The 23,120-nt window shown below is 42.0% G+C and overlaps 1 protein-coding gene across 5 annotated transcripts in view; it reads left to right on the forward strand.

The window, feature by feature from the left end:
• The window catches only part of KCNIP1 (potassium voltage-gated channel interacting protein 1), a 299,520-nt gene that overhangs the window by 240,409 nt on the left and 35,991 nt on the right, over positions 1–23,120 (forward strand). Inside the window, exon 3 of one of the 5 annotated variants that reach the window (XM_040976704.1) lies at positions 20,095–20,104. The exons of the other annotated variants lie outside the window; for them this stretch is intronic. Coding sequence (XP_040832638.1) covers positions 20,095–20,104 — 10 coding nt within the window. The remainder of the gene's footprint in view (positions 1–20,094; positions 20,105–23,120) is intronic. 5 annotated transcript variants of the gene reach the window in all.

Below are 23,120 nucleotides of genomic sequence, written 5' to 3' on the forward strand. Positions count from 1 at the left end.
CTGAATCCTTTTCTTGTATCCTGGGAAATGTGTTGTGAATGGGTTCTGAAATTTTCTAAATGTATCCCTGTGGGCTTTTCTTTCCCCAACTATACATCGGCCTAGACCTGGGTGAGAAGTCAGGAGTGCCTACTTCTCAGATCTGATCCTAAACCAATGCTATCTCCCCACTGCACATCACATCCTCCCCTTATCTTGTCTCCTTGGTCAATGTCATTGAGTTGATAGTACAGCGATCTCAGAGCCCTCACCATCTATAATCATCTATCTCCCTCCTGCTGTTCTTTTTATGTCTCCTTCCTGGACATTACTTATTCCTTACTTTTAAATATTTGCTTCCGTAAAAAAACAAATGAACGCCTGGAACAGATTTATAAAGAATGTTCCTGGAGAGGCGGGTGGATTAATTATTCAGGATCCTATCCCTTTGTAACTATTTATTGTCTCATATGCATTTATATGGTACCTATCACCACAGATCTTGCTCCATGCTAGAGACATAATTTCCAGGCACTGCCTACTTGTCTGAGATGCGTATATAGTATTACAATACTATTTTATCCCTGACTGTAACGGCACGTGCCATTGTTGGGTAATTGTGTTCATGTTTTTAAATGTGAAAAATAATCAAATATAACTTGAAAGAGATTGTACAGTAATTCAAGGGGATATTAAACCACCAGGAAGTTAGTCGGCAAATAAATAGGCGTTTGTGGCTGTCAGGGTGAGCGATGGGGACTGGCTGGCTGTGGGGGAAGGGAGAGCACAGGAGACAAAGCAGGGTACTGTGTTAGCGCCTGGGTGGCAGGGTAGTTGTGTTGGAAGGAGAGATTTCCAGAAGCCAAGAAGGAATGACCTGAAACCACTGGGATGTAACTGAAAGAGTCAGCCAAGGGAAAGGGGAGGGCCATTGTCCACTCAGCATGAAGAGTAAAGGGGCCAGGTTGAAGAAGGCTGCACATTTTCATCTGCACTTGTTAGATGTCAGACTGAAGAGCACCTGCTGGGACAACAAGAGACTGACGTTTCTTTGCATGCTTGCTGTCTGCCAAGTGTGTACTCGTGGGATTCCGTTGGTTAGTTCTGCTTTTCTCATTAAAACATTCCTGTGAGGGAGAGGGATGACTGTCTTATGTCACAGACGGGAAAGCTCAAGAGGCTCTTTCCTCGACAGCAGTGCGTGTCCCCAATCTACTCCCCTCCACACCTCCTGTCCCGCCTTCTGGACCTCTCCTGCTAAACAAACCCAGGCACAGCCACTGCCTTCCGGGAGCTTACAGATATTTGGCTGCTTTGAAAGGTGATCATGGTCAGGTTTTCCTTCTTTGCTTTTGCTTGCCTGGGATGAAAGAAGGCAGGGACAAGTGGAGTGAAGTAGTGAAAGGCAGCTCTGCTTCTGCCCACCCCTACAGAAGGCAGCGCCCCATGGGTATTGCAGAAGGTAGGAGTCCCTGGCAAGCAATCTTGCATGGGAGAGAAAAACCATCCTAGAATAAATGGGACAAAACGGGCCAGAACTGGTTCTCTCTCTCTCTCTCTCTCTCTCTTTTTTTTTTTTTTTTTTTTTTTTTTTTTGACTAGCAGTTAGAACTGTGCATCTCAACCCTTGTATGTGGAGCTGGGATGAACTGTCCTTCTGGTTGGACTGAAGTCTCGAGAGTGTTTGGTTTCTCAGAAGCAATGAACATTATTTTCTCCTTTGCTTCTTCCTCCTCACTCCTCAGCATCCCTATCAAAATATGGACCTGTGAGATGCCCTTTATGTTGAGACTGAGTTTTGCGCAACAATTTGTTAGACCCTTCTTTCAAGTCATCCTCTTGCTATTACATACACAGAAAGTCCCTAAGTTAAAGCCAAATAATAAGACAATTCTACTTACTGAGCCCAAGGTTGCACGTCTCAGTGGCATACTGCCAGTAGGATAGCAGGTGAAACATCTGCCGAAACATTTCTCTCTCTCTCTCAGCCTTCTCTCTGTGTGTGCATGATTGTGTGTTTACATATAAACCTGCTATCATTTCCCATGCACGTTGAGTATCACTAATCTAAAAATCTGGAATTCAAAACACTTCCAACTCTGAAATTTTTGAATGCCACCACAAAGTCACAGGTGGAAAATTCCACACCATAAAACTATTTCCAGTACAAAATTATTTAAAATATTGTATAAAACTACCTTAGACCTATGCAGTTAAAGTATATGTGAAACCTAGACTGGAATCCAATCCCCAAGGTATGTCTTCATGAATTTTTCTTTCAAAGTCAAAGGAAAATAAGAAATACTTACGATCCTAAGCATTTTGAATAAATCACACTCAACCTGTGTCCTCAACAGCGCCAGACTTGTGGCAAAAAAACCCACTCTCCCGGAGACATAGGAATGGATACAGTCATCTCAGCTCCACACTCTATGCAAGACACAGCAAGGTCTCACCCTGTGTTAGCTTCTGCTCTCCAGGGAGTGTGTTCATACTCGAGGGATACTGAAGGTTTTTCCCAAAAGCATTTGAAGTGGAGGAGGATGTTTCCTAACAAAGAACGTGCTAACCCTGACCCAGTCAGCATGTCTTCCCAGAGACCCCATCATCCTTGTCACAGTCTTAGCTCTATACCTTGGCCTGTCTCTCCACTGATTCAGGGAGGATCTTCTGCACAGCTTCCCATCATGCCTGCTTCCCCCTGGCCTGGGGCTCAGCTCTGTCTCACCCACTCCAAGAAGCCTGCCCTGTCCCGGAGGATCCGTGCCATCCCCTTGGCATCATTTTCCACATACTGAGAAGCTGCTATGTGCCAAGAACTGTGGGTGACACCCCAAAGGATAAAGTGCAGCAGAATTCCTGGGAAAACTTACATTCCAGTCACGCCCACGCAGAATAAACTCACAAATTGCACGCATGATTCTAGTCATAGTCAAATCGGGCTGCACTCTGTTGCTGGGTAGCTATTTTAAAGGGGGAAGATTGGCTGGATCTGGGTCATTAAAGTAGGAAACTCATATATATATAATTATTTGGTCATGAATATTAATGAACTTAATGAGGGCAAAACATATTACTTAAAACAAAGTACTCATTCCAGCTACCGTTGGATTTGCTCATTATTCTTTCCTGTGCATATATTATCTAATTTATCTGCACATCAAGGCCCTACATATAGCTTAAGTCCACCTGTAGCTAAATTTGGTTAGTCATTTGTTAGCGAAAATCTCAGTGATTTTCTGGGCATCCTTGGAGTCAATAGGTTCACATTTAAGAACATGATCTGCTGTACTAACATTATCTGATTGACGGTATGAACAGAAATTTCCTTTATGCTTTTGTAAAAGAGTGAGATAATGTAGGGATTTATGAATATTACTTGGTTCTGATCTCCATTCATAATACGTATCATAAAACCGTTATTTGGGAGGATGCTAATGTGAAATTCACAACAACTCAAAAATGAGCAGGGATCAAGTTCGTAGTATTATCTCTTGTAAAAATAAGTATCTATAAGTTAGCTGACTAAAGCATATTAGAAAATAATAACTTCAGGGCCCAACGCAGTAGCCTAGCAGCTAAAGTCCTCACTGAGGCAGGTGGAAAGAGGGAATAAGAGTATTGGTAGCAGGTGAGATGGAAACTTCCAAAGTCAGGATCTCAGCAGGAAATAGGTATCAAGAAAGCAAGGGACAAGAAGGGCTCTGAACAAGGCTCCTTGTCCTGTCTTGTGTTCAATCTCCTTTCAGAACTGTTCCTTTGAGAGAAGCTCTTACAATCACCGAGTGGCCTGTGTTCCATCACCTGCTTGCTGGTCATCCCCTAATAGTTGCCCGAGTTCTTCCCTTGGCCTCTCTGTAAAAGACAATAAGTGCTATTATGTATTGTTCAGTCTGGCTTGATTCTTCAGGCATGAGAGTCTGTGTCATCCTCCCTGCAAAGCCTACAGGTGAGAGGCACACCACAAAAGGTACAAATGGAAAAAGTTCAGTCACAGACTTGTCCAGACCTCAACAAACAGAGACCGTTGCCAGCTGGGGTAACACTGGGTTCTAAGTTGGCTTCTTGGGAATCATAGAATCTTAGCCTCACTCACTCTTCAAACCCTCCAAACGCTAGCGTGACTCCTATTCCTGACCCTCGGAACCTCTGACACACCCATAGCTGCTGCCTATAAAATGACGTTTCCAAAATTCAATCATGTTTCTCATTGATTTCCATTTTCAGATTGGAAGTCTTTGCCCTGGGGAGATAATCAAAGCCACACCAAAGAAAATGGAAAACTTCGCCCTTAATATTTAAAGGAAATTAATTTTTGTGCAAAACATTCATTTGTCTGCTTAAAGTCAATCACAGAGCAGTGCCAACTGGGACTCGGAATGTGGCACTTTTGATTTATGGTTGCTGGCAGGAGAAGCCTGGTTAATGATATTTGTCCTTAACGACTCTCCCAGACTAGCAAGAAGCAGCTGAAGACCCAGCATGAGGGTAGATCTAGTCACCAGACCCCAGGTTCCTGATATCCACCCCCAGGCAAGAGAAGTCTGGAGAAGGGAGAGGGTTACATGAACTTATTCTTGCTTCCTCCTCAAAAGACCTCCAAAGTTCCACCCAGGTGGAGCTCTGAGTTCCTGAGTCTTTAATCCAAACTCCCTTCCCATTTATTCCTATACCCAGCAAGCCACAGTAGACCCTGCTCCTGGCTGCTCTTGATTCTTTTTTCTCTGTGTCCTGGACACGGAGCCTGCACATGGATCCAGGGCTGGGTGCTCACAGGGAACCCTCTCTTTGTTGGAGAACCAACTGAGAGTCACACATAGAGACTTGAGACATATCTTAGAGAAGAAAACAGGCCTGCAGAGAGTTTGTGTGGGGGCATAAGGGTGAGAGAAAAAGGACACTTACAGAGCAAACCTAAATGTTGGACAAAATGGAACTGGAGGCAATATTGAGAAGCAAATTCAATGCAGGGTTTGGATTTGGAACTGTGATTTGTCAGTTGCCCATAAGCCACTCAGGTAGAGGAGATACTGAGTCAAAGGCTGAGGGTGAGAATGTGGAGCTCAGGGAGAGGATTGATTAAGGCTGGAGTGACCTGTTTGGTGCAGCTCAAAGAGAGGCCCATGTGTCAGTTTCTGTGTGTGTTCCCTTGAAATGTGCGTCCATGAACAGGGGACCACCTGGATATTTTCCCATGTGCAGAAACTGACATGCATGACTTACAATGTCACATCCATCACAATGCCCTGTCTGACGGTTCCTATAAAATCAGGATGATATTAAATGACATTTAGGATCCTGGTGAACTCCATGATTCTAGGGATTGCTGAATAGTGAAGATTAGGTCATCCAAGACACATAGGTCAGCAGGCATGGAGAGTTCAGCTCTCTAACCATGGTAGTTGGAGGTGGGTCCTATAACTCCAACTAGGGTCTTTAGCAGCTTCATCTGCTGACCTATCAAGGGGCTTCTCTGAGCTTGGGATCAAACAAGGAGATGCAGCCAATGGCACACGGTTTACTGCCTGTCCCCTACTAGCTCTGTGTGATACATTTCTCATTCCTTTGCATTACCACATTAAAGTATATACTACAGCCTAACCACTGGTTCACTCATCCATCCTTACTTAGGAACCTAAAAATGTTTATGGGCTAGGTGTAATGTACCTATGCCCTACTGAATACCAGAGATTGTATGGGACCCCAACTAAACTGTCCTTCTGGAGTCCACGTGTCATTCCAACATTAGCTTCTACTTGCTGGGTGTCCTCTCAGTACATGGTACATACAAATTTACTTGTGAATCCTGGAGTCACTCCCTGTGCCCTGGCCTGTCCACAGAAGTTAGCAGAAGCTCCTTCCTGCTGCCTAAACTCCAGCCAGGAGTGGACATGAACCAACTATCACATGACAATAGCAGCATAAATGCAGACATGTTATAGGCAGCTAGGCAAATTTTAAGATCCTGTCTGAGGTATGCCTGAAGTACAGGTCTGTTTTCGTGGATCCACTTCTGCTAGATGTGTCCACTTGACCTCCTGACCATCTGCATTGCTCTTCTTCACTCCTCCCTCCCTTTTTCAGGACCCCACAGGCATCACCAGGCTGCCTCACCATGTCTCTGAACTCTCCCATCCAACCTTGTGTGTTCTTTGCCCCCTCCTCCAATCCTGTCTACACTCCCTTCAAACTCTGCCAATAGCCTCCACAATACTATCAACACTGTATCTTACTCTGTATAGAGCTTTCAATCCTGTCTACACTCCTCCAACCCTTCCACACCATTCTCTTAACCCTGCCTATACTTTCCTCCAATGCTGGTACATACCCCAAGAAGAGTCATCCTTCCAAAGCACAAATCTGACCCTGCCATCTCCACCATCCCGACTTGATCACTTTAAAGATCATGTCCATGGTGACAGCCAGACATTGTCAAGGCCTGAAGTCTGCCTCCTGTCCTATCCATAGCCTCATCCTATAACTTCCTCCAACCACCAGCTCCTCTTCATGCTCTCTGTCCTCCCTCCTGCTCTTTGTGCTCTCTCTCTTTCCTTTTCAAATTTTTATCTATTTTGGTTACATATCTACTCAGTCTGAGTCATTTTAGTTGCCCTAGGAAGCTTTTTTCTAAACTTCCCAAACCCTGTAGACTCTTTCAACCCACTCCCTCCTGCAGGATTTCCCTCTCTATGTTATAGGATCCTGTTTTGGGTGCATCTCTCCCACTGCACAAAGAGACCGAGCCACTGAGTCTGGATCTCATTCATTCCTGTTTCCCCAGTGTCTAACAATATTCTATCGAGCATTTTTACATTCTAAGCTGTTGCTTGAGGAACTGCTGGATGCTAGACACTGAGGAAGAACAGCCAAGACCCTGACCTCATGAGAATTACACTTTAGTGAGGAGACAAAGAAGAAAAATCAATAAACCTATTAAGTATAAAATCTAGCAGTGGTAAAAGGCAATGGCTAGAGAGCACAGGGTGTTGATGTCTTAGACCAGGGTCAAGGTCCCTCTACGAAGGTGACATTGGAGCAGTGACCTGACTACTGAGCAGATCCAATGTCAGATTTCATTGACTGGTCACCTAGCCCAGATTCTCACCAGTGAATGCCTACTAACCCGTTTTTCTGTAAGTATCTCCCTGCACTTAATTTTGCTGCAAGTCATGGGCACAAGGCTTGGGGGAACTGAGTAGGAGTTTTAATTAACCTGATATACAGCAGAGGGAACAGAAGAAAGCCCAAAACCCCAGAAGCCTTTTCTGTAAAAGGTCCAGGGCCTGGATAATAAAATGGCGCTTTCATTCTCATTAATGGGGCAATTGATTTCCGGACCGAACCCGGTGGGTTATTGATCTGTGTTAATCATTAGAAAATGCCAAGTTAATGAATCTAACTGCCACCAGACCCCTGTGGGACCTGTGAAAAGCCTGTTAGATTCAATATCCTCATCCCCCTGCAGTTCAGCAACCAGATTTTTCTATAGAAATTTAGATTTTTCTAAGAAGCAGAAAGCAATGTCAATGGACACAAAGCCATTTCCCCAGTCAAGTTGGGTGAAACTTTGCCCTGATTAACTGCTTCTGCAAGATTATATTCCTGTCTAACTTTTTAAAATAAATAATTTAAAATCAATTCTTTTGGGCCTCAGTTTTGTTTCCTGTAAAATGGATATAATAATAAGTTTTTCTCACTTGCTAGAACTCTTTTGAGAATGAAATCAGAAATAGAAATACAACACTGCTACAAATGTTCCCTGTATTCTTGGTCTTATACAAAGCTGCATCTATTTAAAATAGTGAGCATAATGCTATTTAAAAATAAAGTTTCTTTCTCTAGTTGTTCAAAATGTAGGTGGATTAATGGATGGATGGATGGATGGATGGATGGATGGATGGATGGATGAATGGATGCTATGGTTGTCACAAGTTTTAACAACGGGAGAGGGAGGGAGTGTTCAGGTAATATAGACCCAGCAGAAAGTTGGAGTATTTTAGAAAACCCACCTTGGACTTTAGAGAGTTCCTGGGAAGAAGACTTTGCTTTAATTAAAATCTGAGTGCAGTGTTATGTGCCGTTTTATTTTAGTTCATAATTAACACTAATGAGATGAGTAGATCACAAACAGCACACGTTTTGAGAAAGTGAAAAACAACATCTGAGCTTGGTGGTTTCCATTTTCACTTTTCCCCCTCCCATGTTCTATTCAATTAAAAGTTTTAAGAAAATATTGCAACTACATTCCTTGTCTTTGTGGTAATGAAGCATATTAATTTGAATGTGATGAATACAATATTCCACTGACTTTTTTATTCCCTTATCTGCAAAAGTTTAAAATAATGGGCCAATTAAATCAGTAGAGAAGAATGCAGGTTTTGCCTGGGGCTCCAGTTCAGCAGCCAGAGAACTGAAAGAGCAGGATTGTGTGACAGTGTCTAAACCCTACTCCATCCCCTTGGCTATAGCTGACAGACGCTAATTCATATTGGACAGATGTGGACGTGACAGACTACATCCTCTGTTCGTGATCATGAGACAGAATTCTAGACCTTCCTCCTGCAATTTCTCAGTGATGTTTTGTTGGATGTTGGCACAAAGAGATTTGCTCATTAATGGGTGAGGGGATGGAAGGGAAAGAGGAAGGGAAGGACACGTAAGCTCAAAGTTGGCTGGATGAGTGGACAGGGATGGAGAGATGTCTTCAGGGATGGATGGAGGGCCGGATAGTTGGACACACACAGAGGAGTGGATGCATGGTGGGTGGGCAGGTGGAAGGATGACTGCATGAGTAGATGAAATGAGAAGATGATCCAGGCCCCATTCTTTCCAAAGCAGCAAGTGAAGTTTAGGCAGAAGCTGACTTAACCCTTTTGGGTCCAAAAAGTAAGAAACAAGAAAGGCCTAATTCTTGGATCAGTTTATGCAAAAGCCTAGACTCTAAGTAACAAAACTAACTGGGGCTCAGGCACAGCCATTGGCAGGTCTGCTCTGAAGTGGAGGCCGCAAAGTAGCTGAGCCCAGGAAAGACTGAGCATTCCCCAGCATGAGCTTCTGTACCAGAGAAGGTACAGAGCAGGTGTATGAACCTGCTCCAGCTGTCTGTGTGGGAACCTCTGGAAGGCTTCCCACTACCGCGATGGTACTTTAGTCACAGATTCCACGTTGCCCCTGAGGGCAATATATCCAACTCTCTCTGTGTCTTTGCCTCCCACCTCCCTTCTACATTGCAAACATTTTAAAACCCACAGAATCATGATGCTGTTCCTTTGCTTTAAATCCAGACTAGATAAACCCTTAACATGGTCTACAAAAATCTCCAGATGGCCTGGCTTCTGAATAATTTGCACTGTGTTCTGTTGTCATGTCCTCCCTACCCCCAACCATTTCCTGCTCTCTAGCAATGCTCTTCAGTCTGTCCCCAGGTATCTTTTCAACAGTAACACTCATGCTCACCTCAGGACCTTTGTACATCCTGTCCCTTTGCCCATAAATGTTTTTGCCCCCATATACAATGCAGTTTGTGTCTATTCATCCTTCAGCTCTTAGCTCAAGGAAGCCATCCATGTTGAAACCTTATACACCAACTCCAGCCTGGATTGTCTCTATATCTGTATCTTATCGCAGCTTGTCTCTATATACTTGCGTTACTATTTGAGTCCTCTACATCTCCTGTTTTAGGTCGCTAGCACTCTGACCATTCATTTCTAATCACTGTATTTGTATTCCTAGCACTCAACCCTTTACCAGGCACATTGTTGACACTCAATCAACATTTGTTGAGTAAAATAGATAAATGCCTCCTTCTAGAGTGTGGACTCCTTGTTTTACTACAATGCTTCAGATGATGAGGTTCTTGATTCTTGAAGCACTTGCATTGTGCTAGCCCCTTTGCTGTGAGCATTATAGCTAAGACCTACTCTTCCTTTCCAATAGTTCACAACATAAAAAACTAATGCACAAATACATAGTGACAATATAATATGTTGAGGACTACAGTATATATAAGTGTAGAATTTTGTAGAAGCAGAGAATAAATCCTTCTGCTTATTATTGTGAAAATCTTCCCTGTAAATGCAGTCTATGAACATAAAGGTGGAGGTAAACTTTCAGGTGAACAGACCAGCATGTGGGAAGGCTCAGAAAGCAGAGCGTAGCGCTGGAAAAAAATGCCGTGACTAAGTTCCGGAAGGAGAGGTAGATCCATGAGAGATGCAGCTGGGAGATGGGCAGAGGCCAAATCCCAGAGGACCTGCAATGGCAGTAAAGATGGTAGCCATGAGGCTACAGGCTGGGGGCTAGCAAGGGAAGACCTGCCATGTGGGAAAATTCCTGCAAGAGGCTCTTCAGAAGAGAGGCACCCATGTTCCAAGCGAGGGCTTTCCTCCTCAGTGGAGAAGCTGAGGTTGTCCATCCAACTCCCAGATTCCAAGCTCTGTTTCCCAAAGAGTGCTCAGCATAGCTGACCTTGCTCACTCATTGCAGCAAGAACTAATTTCAGGGTGGGGAATTAAAAAAAAAATACAAGATTAAGCAGTATAATCAGCTGCTGCTGAGAGTCGGAAACGCAATAAATAATAATAGCATTGAGAGCTGTTTTTAATAACTCACCAGTGTAATTTAGCCTTGGCTTCTTGGAACATATGTAAAATATGTCAGAATGTGTGTAATGGCAAATGCCTCATTGCCAGCCTCTGAAGACAAATGTCCTCCCAGGGGGTAGGGAGAAATGGAGGAGAACTTGGAGGACATGATGGCAGACAGGGTATAGGGAGCCAAGTATAATTCGCTAAGAAACCACTAAGCAATCTTGGTGATTTTTGTCCAGACAATAGGTTTCAGTCCATTCACTTCAGGGGTGATGCAGGTTATTAATGATGTTGAAGGAGGTGCTTGCAATGTGTGAAAGAACACGTGTTTAGACTCTCTAGAACCACCATTGCATGCAGTCTGTATTCTAATTACAGCTCATCTCGTCTGTCTATTTCAGCAAGTCCCAGGGCACTGATATGTTGGAAGCATTTGTTTTACTTAGTTGAGTTACTAAATATTCATGAGACCATTAAAATTCGTTATTTCAAAATATTTCATCAATTGTGACTTTTAACAATCAAATGGGTCTTTCTCCCTGAAAATGAGTGGATGGGATAAGAATCTTGCCCTCTTAGGAGATGACTTGGTGCAGTTGAAATGAGGTGAATTTGGGAATCAGTGAGACTGGAGTTCAGAGGCTAGTTGTACTACCTGGTAGCTGTGATCTTTCACAATTTACCTAATCTCTGAGACTCTCTTCCTGACACATTAAATGAGACTAACGATGATAATGATGACAACAAAGACAGCTAGAATTTGTGGGTCACCTGTGGCATTGTCTCCATCACAATGTTTAGATATAAGTCCACTGGATTTCCAATTAAAAGATGAGAAATTGAAGCACAGAGAATTGAAATCATTTCCTAAGGCACAAGCCTAGTAAACAAGTGTTCTAAGGCCAACACCAGTTTCCTTGGATTCAAAGCCCATTCTATAAAATATGCTGTGCCAGTCTCTCAAGCTAACTTGTGCAGTCTGAGGAAAATTAGAAAACAGGTGTATGAAGTGTAGCTCCCAGCACAGAATAGAAATTTTGTAAACATCTTTTGGAATGAAGAGTTGTTCGTATCTTCCTTTTGCAGTGTCTCTCTGGGGAGATATAAAATCTGTACCTTTGTCAAAGCTTTTTCAAGGTCCTCATCATCCCATACCCATCCACAGCCTCGAGTAAAATAGGATTGACTAAGAGCTCTTACACATACTACTGACTGGAGTGTAAATTTGTATAACAACCCCAGAAAACAATTTAGCAATTCAGGGTAAGGTGGAAGATGCACAAATCATATGAAACATTAACTCGGCTTCTTGGTTGGTACCCTAAATCTGGATTTCCTCCACCACTGTGCTGTTAACATTGGGACAGATATTTCTTTGTTATGGCAAGGACTGTTCTGTGCATAATAGGATATTTGGTATATTTCTGGCAGTCTCTTTGCAAAAAGAAAGCAAGGGATAGAGGAAGGGAGGAAGGAAGACAGACAGGCAAGAAGGAAGGCAGGCAGGCAGGCAGGAAGGAAGGAAGGAAGGAAGGAACGAAGAGGCATAGAAGGCAGGAGAATAACCAATTAGTTAAATCCATGGGCTGGATCAAGAATGAGTGTACTGAATCACAATTTTTATTGAAAATCCCGAGGGCAGCCGGCATACCCCGCTGAGAAAGCAAAGGAAGTGAACATAGAAACATGTCTCTGGATATTTAAACATCATTACTCATTGGTTTCATTTACAAATATCTTTCCACTGATGACAGCTTAATTCCTTTCAAAGCAACAAATGGTTGAACTTAAAATTTCCACCCCCAGTGTGACCCAGCTAAGTAAGTAATGTGCCAACCAGAAGTATCAGCTCCTGTTCTTCAGCCTGGGCTAAGCAGACACCTGCACCTCAGCCTCCTTGTCTTAGACGCATAGCAGAGGAGAGGACTGTTGATACGATGGAGAAAGGAGAATGGGGCCCGCAGGCTGACAGCTCAGAAGAGGCTCTTAGTGTTCAACCCAAAGAACGTGGAAGAGTTGAAGCAGTGTTGAAGGTGCTCCCCAAAATCAGACTCCTAATATGTCTGCACAAACCTTTCCTAGGGGTTTTCTGGGACCCCAGGGGGAAAACCAACACCCTTGCCTCTACTTGTCTCCCCTCCAACCACCAATCCTCATAGCTGACAAAAAAATCAAACAAATCTGAACCCTGAGGGCCTGGGGCGAAGGTGGGTAGAGAGCCAGTCCAGCTGCTTGGCACAGGAAGCTGTTTGAGACAGACTGTCTCCTTCCCATAGTGCAATTCTGCAAGCAGAGTCTCTAGCTGTGTAACTCTGAGGGTCTTCCATTTCAGCACCCATATGAAATTGTTCTGGAAGTTGACACTAGTAAGAATTCCATGAGTTATAGTGATAACAAATGGGGAAAAGCCATGCAAAGAGATCCACATACCATCTTGTCCATGGAAAATGCCAATAGCGTTTAACTCTACTCTCTTTGCTTAACTATATAACAGAAATAATAATATATGTTAAAACTGATTTTAAGATTGACATGGCAATTTTAAACAAATATTCATTTGAAACCTATAATATGTAGAGATTTTTAAGGGTTAAATTAAAGGTCAATTTGAATTTACAAATTCCAGGTGTCAGAGGATTTTTTTAGACTTTGAGAATTTACTCGTGGGATGCATGCACCAAGTTTGGATGAACACTGAATATTTGAAAAACCGAGGAAAGAAGGAAGTGGAGGGGAAGGGATGAAGGCAAGGAGGAGGAAAGGAAGAAGACAGAAAAGGAGAGATATACCGTAATTTTATATTGTGTTAGCAAAAGCAGTATTATAAAACTAATTGAAACGAACATAGCTGGTGCCTCTTAGAAAGGCCCCAGGAATAAGGGTGAGAACATAGGAGTGATCTTCCCATGTTGATTGTTTATGGGAATAATAATGCTCTTCTCTCTGAACTATAACTATCCTGCAGTTAAATAATTTGCTTTCTGGCAGAATCAAGAGCTCTGAAATGATGCTCTGAGGAACTCTTTCATTTCTTTTGAACCTCTTAAAGAAAAAGAAAAAAGTCCAAGTGTGGTTATAGGTATTACTTTTATACCAGCTTGCAGCAGAAGATGCCGAAAAATGAGGTTCCTACAAAATTAGTTTATCCAAATAAGGCTTCGACAACACCTTTCTAGAAGAGCTGCTCAGAAAACCCCCACGCCACAGCAAGCCCTGTTGAGTACAGAACATACTGTGCCTGGGAATTCTTGATCTTGTGGGACACCGTACATGGGGTCCCTGTAATAACCTTAGGTTGCCCAGCAAAGAGCAAGGTGACCACAGCAAATGCAGCCAATTAGGACTAGGTTGTGTGACTGCTGAAGACAGATGCTCCAGCAGTAGATCGAGCTCAGCAAAGAACATTTGCCTAGGAGGGAGATTTTCAGTGTCCAGAGAAAATCTGAGTCCCTCCCTGAGAAAATACTCCTTGCCTCCCTTTCTCAGGTGAAAGCCTGCAGATTACACATACCAGGTCCATGACTTACCAGGAAGGCCAGCCAATGAGTATTAGGGATAAGAATGGCAAGAGTAATGGTAACATAGGTCTTTCTATGCATAATTAGTGACACATTTTAATCTCACAACAATTTCCTGTTTTATAGGTTGAGAAAACTGAGATATAGAGAGACTAAGTAACTTGCCAATAGTCACAGAGCTAAGAGAAAGGTAGAGCTACGAGTCAAAACAGACAGTCTGGCCCAAATGCAATGCTCAAACAGACTTCATGCTTCACCACCATTCACTGCCAGGCGCCATGCTAAGCAGTTGATGACATTGTCTTACTTCATTATGGCAGAAGACGTGGGATGTGGGTACCAATATTGTCCCCCAGTAAAGACAATGGCTCCAAAAGCTTGAGGAATATATCCTACTCATGTATCTAACCGGAAACAAAGCTAGTATTCACACCCAGAGACTCTGCTGTTGTTTCCCAGAAGATTGGCATTCGCAAAGGTGGGCATTTTGGTTTCAAAAAACCCAGAGGGAATAGGAGGGTTATGGCTCATCTTCACTTGTCAGGATGTAAAAGGCCTAGATTGGAACCGAGTCTTTGGTGGAGACTAGCTGAGAACAAAAGCCAGGTTATGTCACTTTTCATCAGCTAACCACCCTCCCAATCCCATTCTCCCCCAGACAGCTGCTCTTCACAAAATAACAAATCTTGCCTGCAAATAGCCCCAGGGGGGGGGGGGGGAATGACTGCTGGAATTGATAAAGAATTGAAGAAAGCCAACAAAGTGAAAAATTCTTGTCCAAAAAATAGCAGTTGGGAACAATTTAGTGAGAGAGATGTCAACTTCTGTACAGGCTCAGACCTCCAACATTGCAACCTTCACTTTGCAATCTGGTTGAAAACAAGAAAAAACCTGTCTGTGAAGGAGACTGCACAAATGCTCCAGTTAGGGCCAAACACCTCATTCAGTCAAAGAGGAAACTTCCACAGAGATTTAAAAGGGGGTTACATGGAGAGGGAAAATGAGTGCAGAAACCACATGATGGGACTGAACTGAACCAGGGATGTTGTACGTGAAATGAAATTGGTCAACAGTTGAAATGTAGAATAGATTCCTAGAAAAAGTGGCTGAGACCAGAACCATGTGCACAGCTCTGTCGATGAGAGCCATGAGCATAAACCAGTTTGTAAAGTGGGATAAAGCAGAGGCGAGAGAATCAGGAATAACAGCAATCAAGTAAGGCAGAGAGGTGTTGTAAAGTAAGAAATAGAGAGAAGGGAGAGGCGCAGGTGGACATCATAGAAAGAATAGGCTAAAGAAGCCAAGAGAATAAAGTGTAGCCATACCAGAAGGTTTTTTGTTTCAAATCTAGCTCCTTCTGTCTAGATACACTAAAGCCCCAGGGTTAAGTATTATACTTCCTAGGATCACTATAAAGAAGAAACACTTTAAATCAAAGTCTTTGAGAAGGCGTATTTGTCAGATGTCCTTGTGGACAAATGAAATCAGAAAGGGCAGCGTCATGTATTAAACCAGTGAAGTGGGGAGAACCCCAAGCCCTGACATCTCCAGTACTATGAGTTAAAGAAGCATCCTTTCTTGTAAAACACCCAGACTTTCCAATTTTGTGAGAGAAAATACAACAGATTGATACACTAGGACACCACTGCCTACACAACGATGAACTTGAAGTTGGACATAGGAAACTGAAAAAGGACATCAAAAGTGGACAAGCCATTCCCGAGTCTTCCTCAGACACGTAGTGTTGTTACCTCTAACATAGAAGGAAAAGGAAAGACTACATGCACACTTAGTGGCTGTTGTTTTAAATCTGTTACAGGCTTCTGTGGGAGAAAATTTCAACAAGAATCATCTTCTGACCCAGTCCCTTCTCCAGAAGCAACCACAGTTTTCAATTACCAATGAATCCTTCTAGAAATACTCTATGGAAAGGCCAGTATTTGTGTTTATGTGGGGTGTGTGCATATGTGTCCTTTCTCAGTTAAATTGGTGATGTACTAAATAACTTTCCTTTTACTCCACATGTATTTTTCAATATTCCCTCCCCCAAAAATATAGTGATATATAATAGTATTTCCAATGGCTACATAGCATTTCCTTTAGAAATATACTACAGGGTTGGTAGCCTAGCGGCTAAAGTCCTCACCTTGCACACATCAGGATCCCATATGGGCACCAGTTCTAATCCCGGTAGCCCTGCTTCCCATCCAGCTCCCTGCTTGTGGTCTCAAAGCCTTGGGACTCTGTACCCACATGCAAGACCTGGTGGAGGCTCAGGGCTCCTGGCTTTGGATTGGCTCAACTCCGGCCATTGAGGCTACCTGGTGGTAGCCAGGACAGAATATCAATGGACAGAATATCTTCCTCTCTGTCTCTCCTTTTCTCTGTATATCTGATTTTACAATAAAAATAGTTTTTAAAAAAAAAGAAAGAAAGAAGCGTACTATAATTTATTTAGCCAGTTTCCTTGGCAATGAACACACATTTTTTTTCCAATTGTTCACTGTTGTAAATAAATGGTGCATACACATCTGTGCACATCTATTGACATGCTTACAATTGACATTTCTGTAAGTGAAATCTCCAGATTAAAGGATACTTAACTTGGCGAGGGAGGGGGAGACCCCAGTGCCTGTTAAATTGTACCATAAAACAATTTTAAAAATAAAACAAAAAGGATATTTAAATAATTTATTTCCAAGCTAACACTCCTGGCAATACTTCGAGAGAGTGTCTTTCCCCCACACTGTTGCCCACCGAGTGTATCCTCAAACTCTGAGAGAAGCATTTTACTCCAGTTCTCTTTGCTGAGATGGGATAGTTCATAGAAGACGAAATTGTAATCCACAGAAACCACAGAACTTTCCTGAGTACAGTTCTCTGTGCCTCAGTCTCCAACTTTCCCTCACTGTCACACTAAATGCCCTTCCCCACTGGGATCGCTGCTGACAGTCATGTAAAAAAGAAAAAGAAAAGGTAGAGTTTGTCCACAGAGTCCACATGTCAGGACACGCCAACCACATCATTCTTTGACTTCTTCACTTTCTGTTTTATTTCAGTAAAATTTCTCATTCAGTGCTGCCCAATAACCATGTCATTTGCCTATCTGTTTAATAATGTCTGATCTTCATGTAAAATTTCCCCAAAGACAAATACAACTGGGGGTTCAGTCTGGTTTACAATAACTTTGTTAGAAATATAGTTTTCAGGGACATTTCAAAATGTCAAAGCAGGAGTCTGCAGTATTCCAGAATCAGTTTATTTGATTTTTCACTGGGGAAATAAAGACAAACTTCTGGCCCCGTGACAAAAACAGCTTTCATCATGCAGGCTGTCAGAGAGTTAAAGCAGTAAGTCTCTTTCTTTCAGTCTTGGAATGCCAACATACATTCCTTCTGAATCGCCAAGAGAATTTGCCGTGAGATGCTGCCAATTACTGTTAAACTCAGCTAGCAGATGTTTAGGAGTTGGTTAAACCTTTGGAGAAATTGCCCTGGGAGGAGAGGAAATGAAATCAAAGATTACTATGAAACGTAGAGGTTGCCAACTAGGAGGAGGAGAGGGGGGAGGCGTGGAAAGGAGGGAGAGAGTGCGAAGAGAGACTGGTGAAAATAAACAGTGCACTTAGGAGAGCCGCAGGAAGGCAGGCACAGAGCGTGGGTTTCCGGTTTTAAATGCCTGCCTGGCATCTCGCTGGTGCGCCTGGGGTCGTTGAGGATGTGGGCAGAGGGCGAGTCCGAGGGGCTCCAAACCCTAGGAATTGTGGTGGTCGTGTGCTCCTCTCTGAAACTTCTGCACTACCTTGGGCTGATTGACTTTTCAGACGGTAAGCAAATCCTTGCGCTTCTTCTTTTTATGCGAATGTGTTTTCTGGCTTCTGTGGTTGTAAAAGTAGTTTGAGAAAACACCCGGAAAGTGATGGGAAGACCCGGGAGATTTGAAAAAGCCCGGCTAGAACAGCGTGGCGTATCCCGCCTTCCTCACTGTCCGTGGTGCTGAAACGTGGCGCACCTGGAGTTCTCCCACCATGTACATGTGTATTGTTAGCTGGCAGAATCGAACACCGTGCATCACAATTCTCTCTAAAGATGTCTGAGAACACCCAATAGTGTTAGTAGAAGACAATGAATTTTTAAATGCGTTGATTTACTTTATTTAGCAAGTAGTTGGAAGATAATAGGAAGTTAGAAACATTTGTGGAATGTTAAATCACAGAGCTTGAATTAGAAAATATTTGATAAATGCTGATTCCTCTTCCAAATCCTAACATGTTTAAGAACTTTTGTTCTAAAGCCATCTTTCAGTTATGACTTCAGTTTGTTTTCCTTAATAGAAATGTAATGATAGATTTAGGTTAACCACAACATTTATGATTAGAAAGTTGGTGGTTTGGTTTGGTTTGGTTTGGCTTGGTTGCCAAAGTTAAAACAGATCAAGAAATGTCATCTTTCTTATGACCTGTTGTTCACAACATAAATGGCTAGCCTATTTGATTCATATCACACCAAATCTGTCTCCTAGAAAGATTTAAAATTTTGTATATTTATATATACAATGTATATTTACTGCATGTACAGAGTGCCAAGTTTGTTGAATATGTATTCTTCCACAACTACTATATAGTGTACCCAGAACCTGCCTTTCAAGAGACATCATGTGGCTATACTATGCATTAGTGAAACATCTGCAGACAAAGTTTTAGCTAATATACCAACCAATGATAATATAGAACAGAAACTTAACTACTAGACAATGTGGTTGGACAAGACCTGAACTGAGACAAAGATCTCTTTGCTTTCGGCCCATAACTTATCTTGATTCAAAATTGACCAAGTCTTTTCTTTCTTTAACCTGGGTCTTAGTTTCCCTGTGATCATTTTCATCCTCTACTCAATTGAATTCTAGGTTTCTTTGAAATCATTTTTGCAAATGGAAATATTAAGCTAGATACTGAGTTCTCTAGCTCTGCTTCAATGAACGCGGCATTCTATGTAAAGACATTTTTAGTTTTAACTAAAATCTAATGCATTTGTGATTCTTTGATCCTACCTCTCTCACAGTTTAAATTGGAAGCACAATAAGGAAACTTTTCTTTAAAAATAAGATCTAAAAGTGCAGAAGAATGGGTTGTGACTCCCTTAGCCTCCTTCCTTTGAATGTGCTCTTCTAAAGATCCAAACTCAGCTTGCCAGTTCAAGTAATTGAGCAAAGTCCCATTCTCCACCAGATTCCAAGAACACATTTCACCCGATTGAGAGCTTCAGAGAACTTCTCACTGATGTTAGAAACTAATGCAAAAGACACTTCCTGATAAGGCTAGAGGTGCAGTTGAAATATTACTCTGCCATGCCTTTCCATATCCATAAGTATCCATCTCTCTTCCTTGCATTAGCTCTTCAAGATTACAGCATTTGATTTTATTATCACGAGGAATATTAGTCTTTCACCTAATGCTATGGGCAAAAAAGGGAATTTAAGGTAAAAGATAAAGGATGTATGTTTAAATCTAACTCTAGGAATTCTAGGTGGAGGAAAAATAGTGGATACAATATTGATTGAGCACCTTATATATGCCAAGCACATGGATAAGCGCTTTTATAAACATGAACTTCACTTTAAGGGAAAAATATTTTTAAATAACCCTGCAACCCACAAGCACTCTAAGGGAAAAAAATTTTTTAAATAACCCTGAAGGGTAGATCTCTTTATTTCTTTCTCTTTGTAAAGAAGACAGATTTTTAACAGTCAACTAAGATTTCCATAAACTCAATAAATAGAACGTGAAGATGCTCATCTCTATAATTTCCTCCCTTGACACAATCAACAAATAACCTCAGAAAGTAAGCCAATTCTACATAATGACTGATTGAATTTGCCATTAAGTCTATATCACACAGAGGCTCTGACGTGAGTCAAATTGCCATTTCTAATGTGTTTGCAATGTGGTAAGCTTTATTCATCCATTGAGCACTAAGGAGAGAATACCTTCTCCTACTTGAATGCATTAGAACAAATGTGGTTCAATGATTCATTTGTTCTAAGGAGAGCAACGGAATACCTCTGAAGAACTCTGAAGAACTTTCTTAGACCCTTGTTCTTGCTTTTGTTTTGTTCCCCGCCGCCGGGGTAATTTTGGAAAAGTATAAAGATATTGTGCCCAAAGTGAAAAGAGCTGGGTCTCTATCTTGATCATGCTGTGTACCAATTGCGTGATCATGGGCAATTGTGAAACATTGAAATAAGATGATTAGGTTAACTTCCTAGGACAGTTACAACAAATTGCTATAAATTGGATAGTTTTAACAACAGAAATTTGGCAGTATTCCAAAAATCAGGAAGCTAGCAAACCCTTCCCTGGAAGTCTGCAGCCTCTTGGAAGGGACCCTTCTTGGCTTCTTCCAGTTTTGGTGGCTCTAGATGTTTTCTGATTTGTGGCTTCATGACTTCAATTTTCACCTAACTTTTACATGGCCATGTTCTCCTTGTGTGTTTCCAACTTCATGTGGCATTTTCCTCTTATTGTAAGGACATCGGTTACATCATAGTAGGGTTCACCCTAGTGAGTTTACTTAATCTCATTTCTTTTGCAAAGACTGTATGCCCAAATAAGGTAAGTGGACTAAGGTTAGAAATTCAATGTATCTTTTAAGAAGACAAAATTCAATTCACGAAAATAGAACAGCCTTCATGCTGTTACAAATGTTGCGAGGGTTAAAGTAAATGATGCCTACAGAAATATCAAACTTCTTCCCTAACACATGGCAGGTGCTTTACACATGCTTAATTTTCTTCTTGCCTTAGAGCATGTCTATCAAAAGAGCATAGAACTCCTCATGGACAAGTAAAAAAGAAAAACATGTTTTGTGTCTTTAGCTTGAAGCCTGTCAACCCCGTTGAGCAATACAATGTATAATTTTTGTCAGCTTGTGTGTATTTGCCTTCATTTTATTTGAAAGAAGGAGAGTGGGAGAGAGCTCTTGCTTGCTGATTCACTCCCTGATGCTCACAGCAATTATGGTTGTGCTGGGCCAGGTTAAAGCCAGGTACCTGGAATTCAACCCAGGTTTCCCTCTTGGGTGACCGTCGAAAACACTTTGCCATTGTCTGCTACCTCTCATAGTAACTACTAGCAGGAAGCTGATCAAAAGCAGAGGATGTAGGATTCCATTATAGGATGCAAGCACCCCAAGTGGCATCAAGGTGCTTTGAAATACACCCACCCCATGGGCAGTTTCCTCTTACATGTGCAAGTTTTTGTCACCAAAGGTGGAACACTAGAATGACGTTCCTGTAATATGCTACACCATGCACACCCACCCTTCACTGTTAAGATCTGCTAATCAACCATCACCACTTTCACCAAAATGAGGACAGTGAGGGTTTCAGAGGAAAAGATCAAAGCAGAGTTCAGTGCCATGGCTCAATGACCAAATCTTCACCTTGCAAGCACTGGGATCCCATATGGGAGATGGTTCATGTTCCAGCTATGACCCAAGAAAGCAGTAGAGGTTCACCAAAAGCCTTGGTACCCTACAACCATGTGGGAGGCCCAAAAGAGGCTCCTGGCTTCAGATCGGCTCAGTTCTGCCTATTGAGACCATTTAAAGTGATTCAGAGGATGGAAGATCTTTCTCTCTGTCTCTCCTTCTCTCCATAAAATCTGATCTGCCTTTCCAATATAAATAAATAAATCCTTAAAAGTTATCAAAGCCAGGGTATGGGAGAGACAGGTAATTGTTCTTCAAAGGCTTAGTTAACTTTTTTTTTTTTTTTTTTTTGCTTCTTCTCATCTGCCATTTTCTGGGAAAGCCTTGTACAACCTCACTGACTCCAAGTGAAAACACTTTCTCCAAAGTGTATGTCTACTGGTAACTTCAGAAGTGATCAATCATTCCACGTCATCAATAGAAGCACTGATGCACACATCAGTGTTTCTCAAAGTGGATTTTTCAGTTGCCACACATTTATATGTCTAAATCTATGGTGATTTCATGAAGTCTCTGGCCATGACTTGTTCATAAAATTTGGAATATCACTGGTTAAACAAGAATTGCCACCAAAATAGTAACTGATAAATGTTTGAGGAACTTATGGAGACCAAGGTATGCCCCTTTGGGTCTGTAAAATCAATTAATTATACATGCATTGTAAATTACTTGAAACATATAGTGCTACTCTGGAGAATCAATGCATTCATTTACTGCCAAAATATGTAAAATATGTAAAAACATAATCCATATAAGTGAGATAGCATACTGGGAATTAATTCTGTTTACTGCCTGCATTTATACTCCTGCATAATAGTCGGATTTCCATTTTCTTTCCTTTATTAGTTATGTCACTATATGTATAAATACCAGAATGTTAAACTTGTTACTGTGAAGCTAATGAATATGCCTTTATAATAATTTGTGAGAAAACGAGCAAGGGAGTGGTGGAGATAAGAATGGGGGGCCCTTTGCTTCTTTTTTTTTAAAGATTTATTTTTATTATTTTTTTATTGGAAAGGCGGATATACAGAGAGGAGAGACAGAGAGGAAGATCTTCCGTCCGATGATTCACTCCCCAAGTGAGCCGCAACGGGCCGATACTATGCCGATCCGAAGCCAGGAGCCTCTTCCGGGTCTCCCACGCGGGTGCAGGGTCCCAAAAGCCTTGGGCCGTCCTCAGCTGCTTTCCCAGGCCACAGGCAGGGAGCTGGAAGGGAAGTGGGGCTGCCGGGATTAGAACCGGCGCCCATATGGGATCCCGGGCGTGCAAGGCGAGGACCTAACCACTTGCGCCACCGCGCCGGGCCCGGCCCTTTGCTTCTTAACCTATATCATGAAAAACATGAAATCTACTCATTTTACATAAATAAAAAATTAAATTGAATATTTAATTCAAGAAATATATGAATTACAGATCATATAAAGTTACCTACCTTGTGATTTGCTACTATTACATTTTTATTTGGATATAAAAGCTATTCTATGAGATAATTTTAAAAAAACAATAGATTCTGGAACATTGACATCAGGCTATGAGATTAGGA

The sequence above is a fragment of the Ochotona curzoniae genome, unplaced genomic scaffold, assembly GCF_017591425.1.
Source record: "Ochotona curzoniae isolate NIBS_2020 unplaced genomic scaffold, NIBS_Ocur_1.0 contig_1, whole genome shotgun sequence".
Classification (NCBI taxonomy): Eukaryota; Metazoa; Chordata; class Mammalia; order Lagomorpha; family Ochotonidae; genus Ochotona; species Ochotona curzoniae.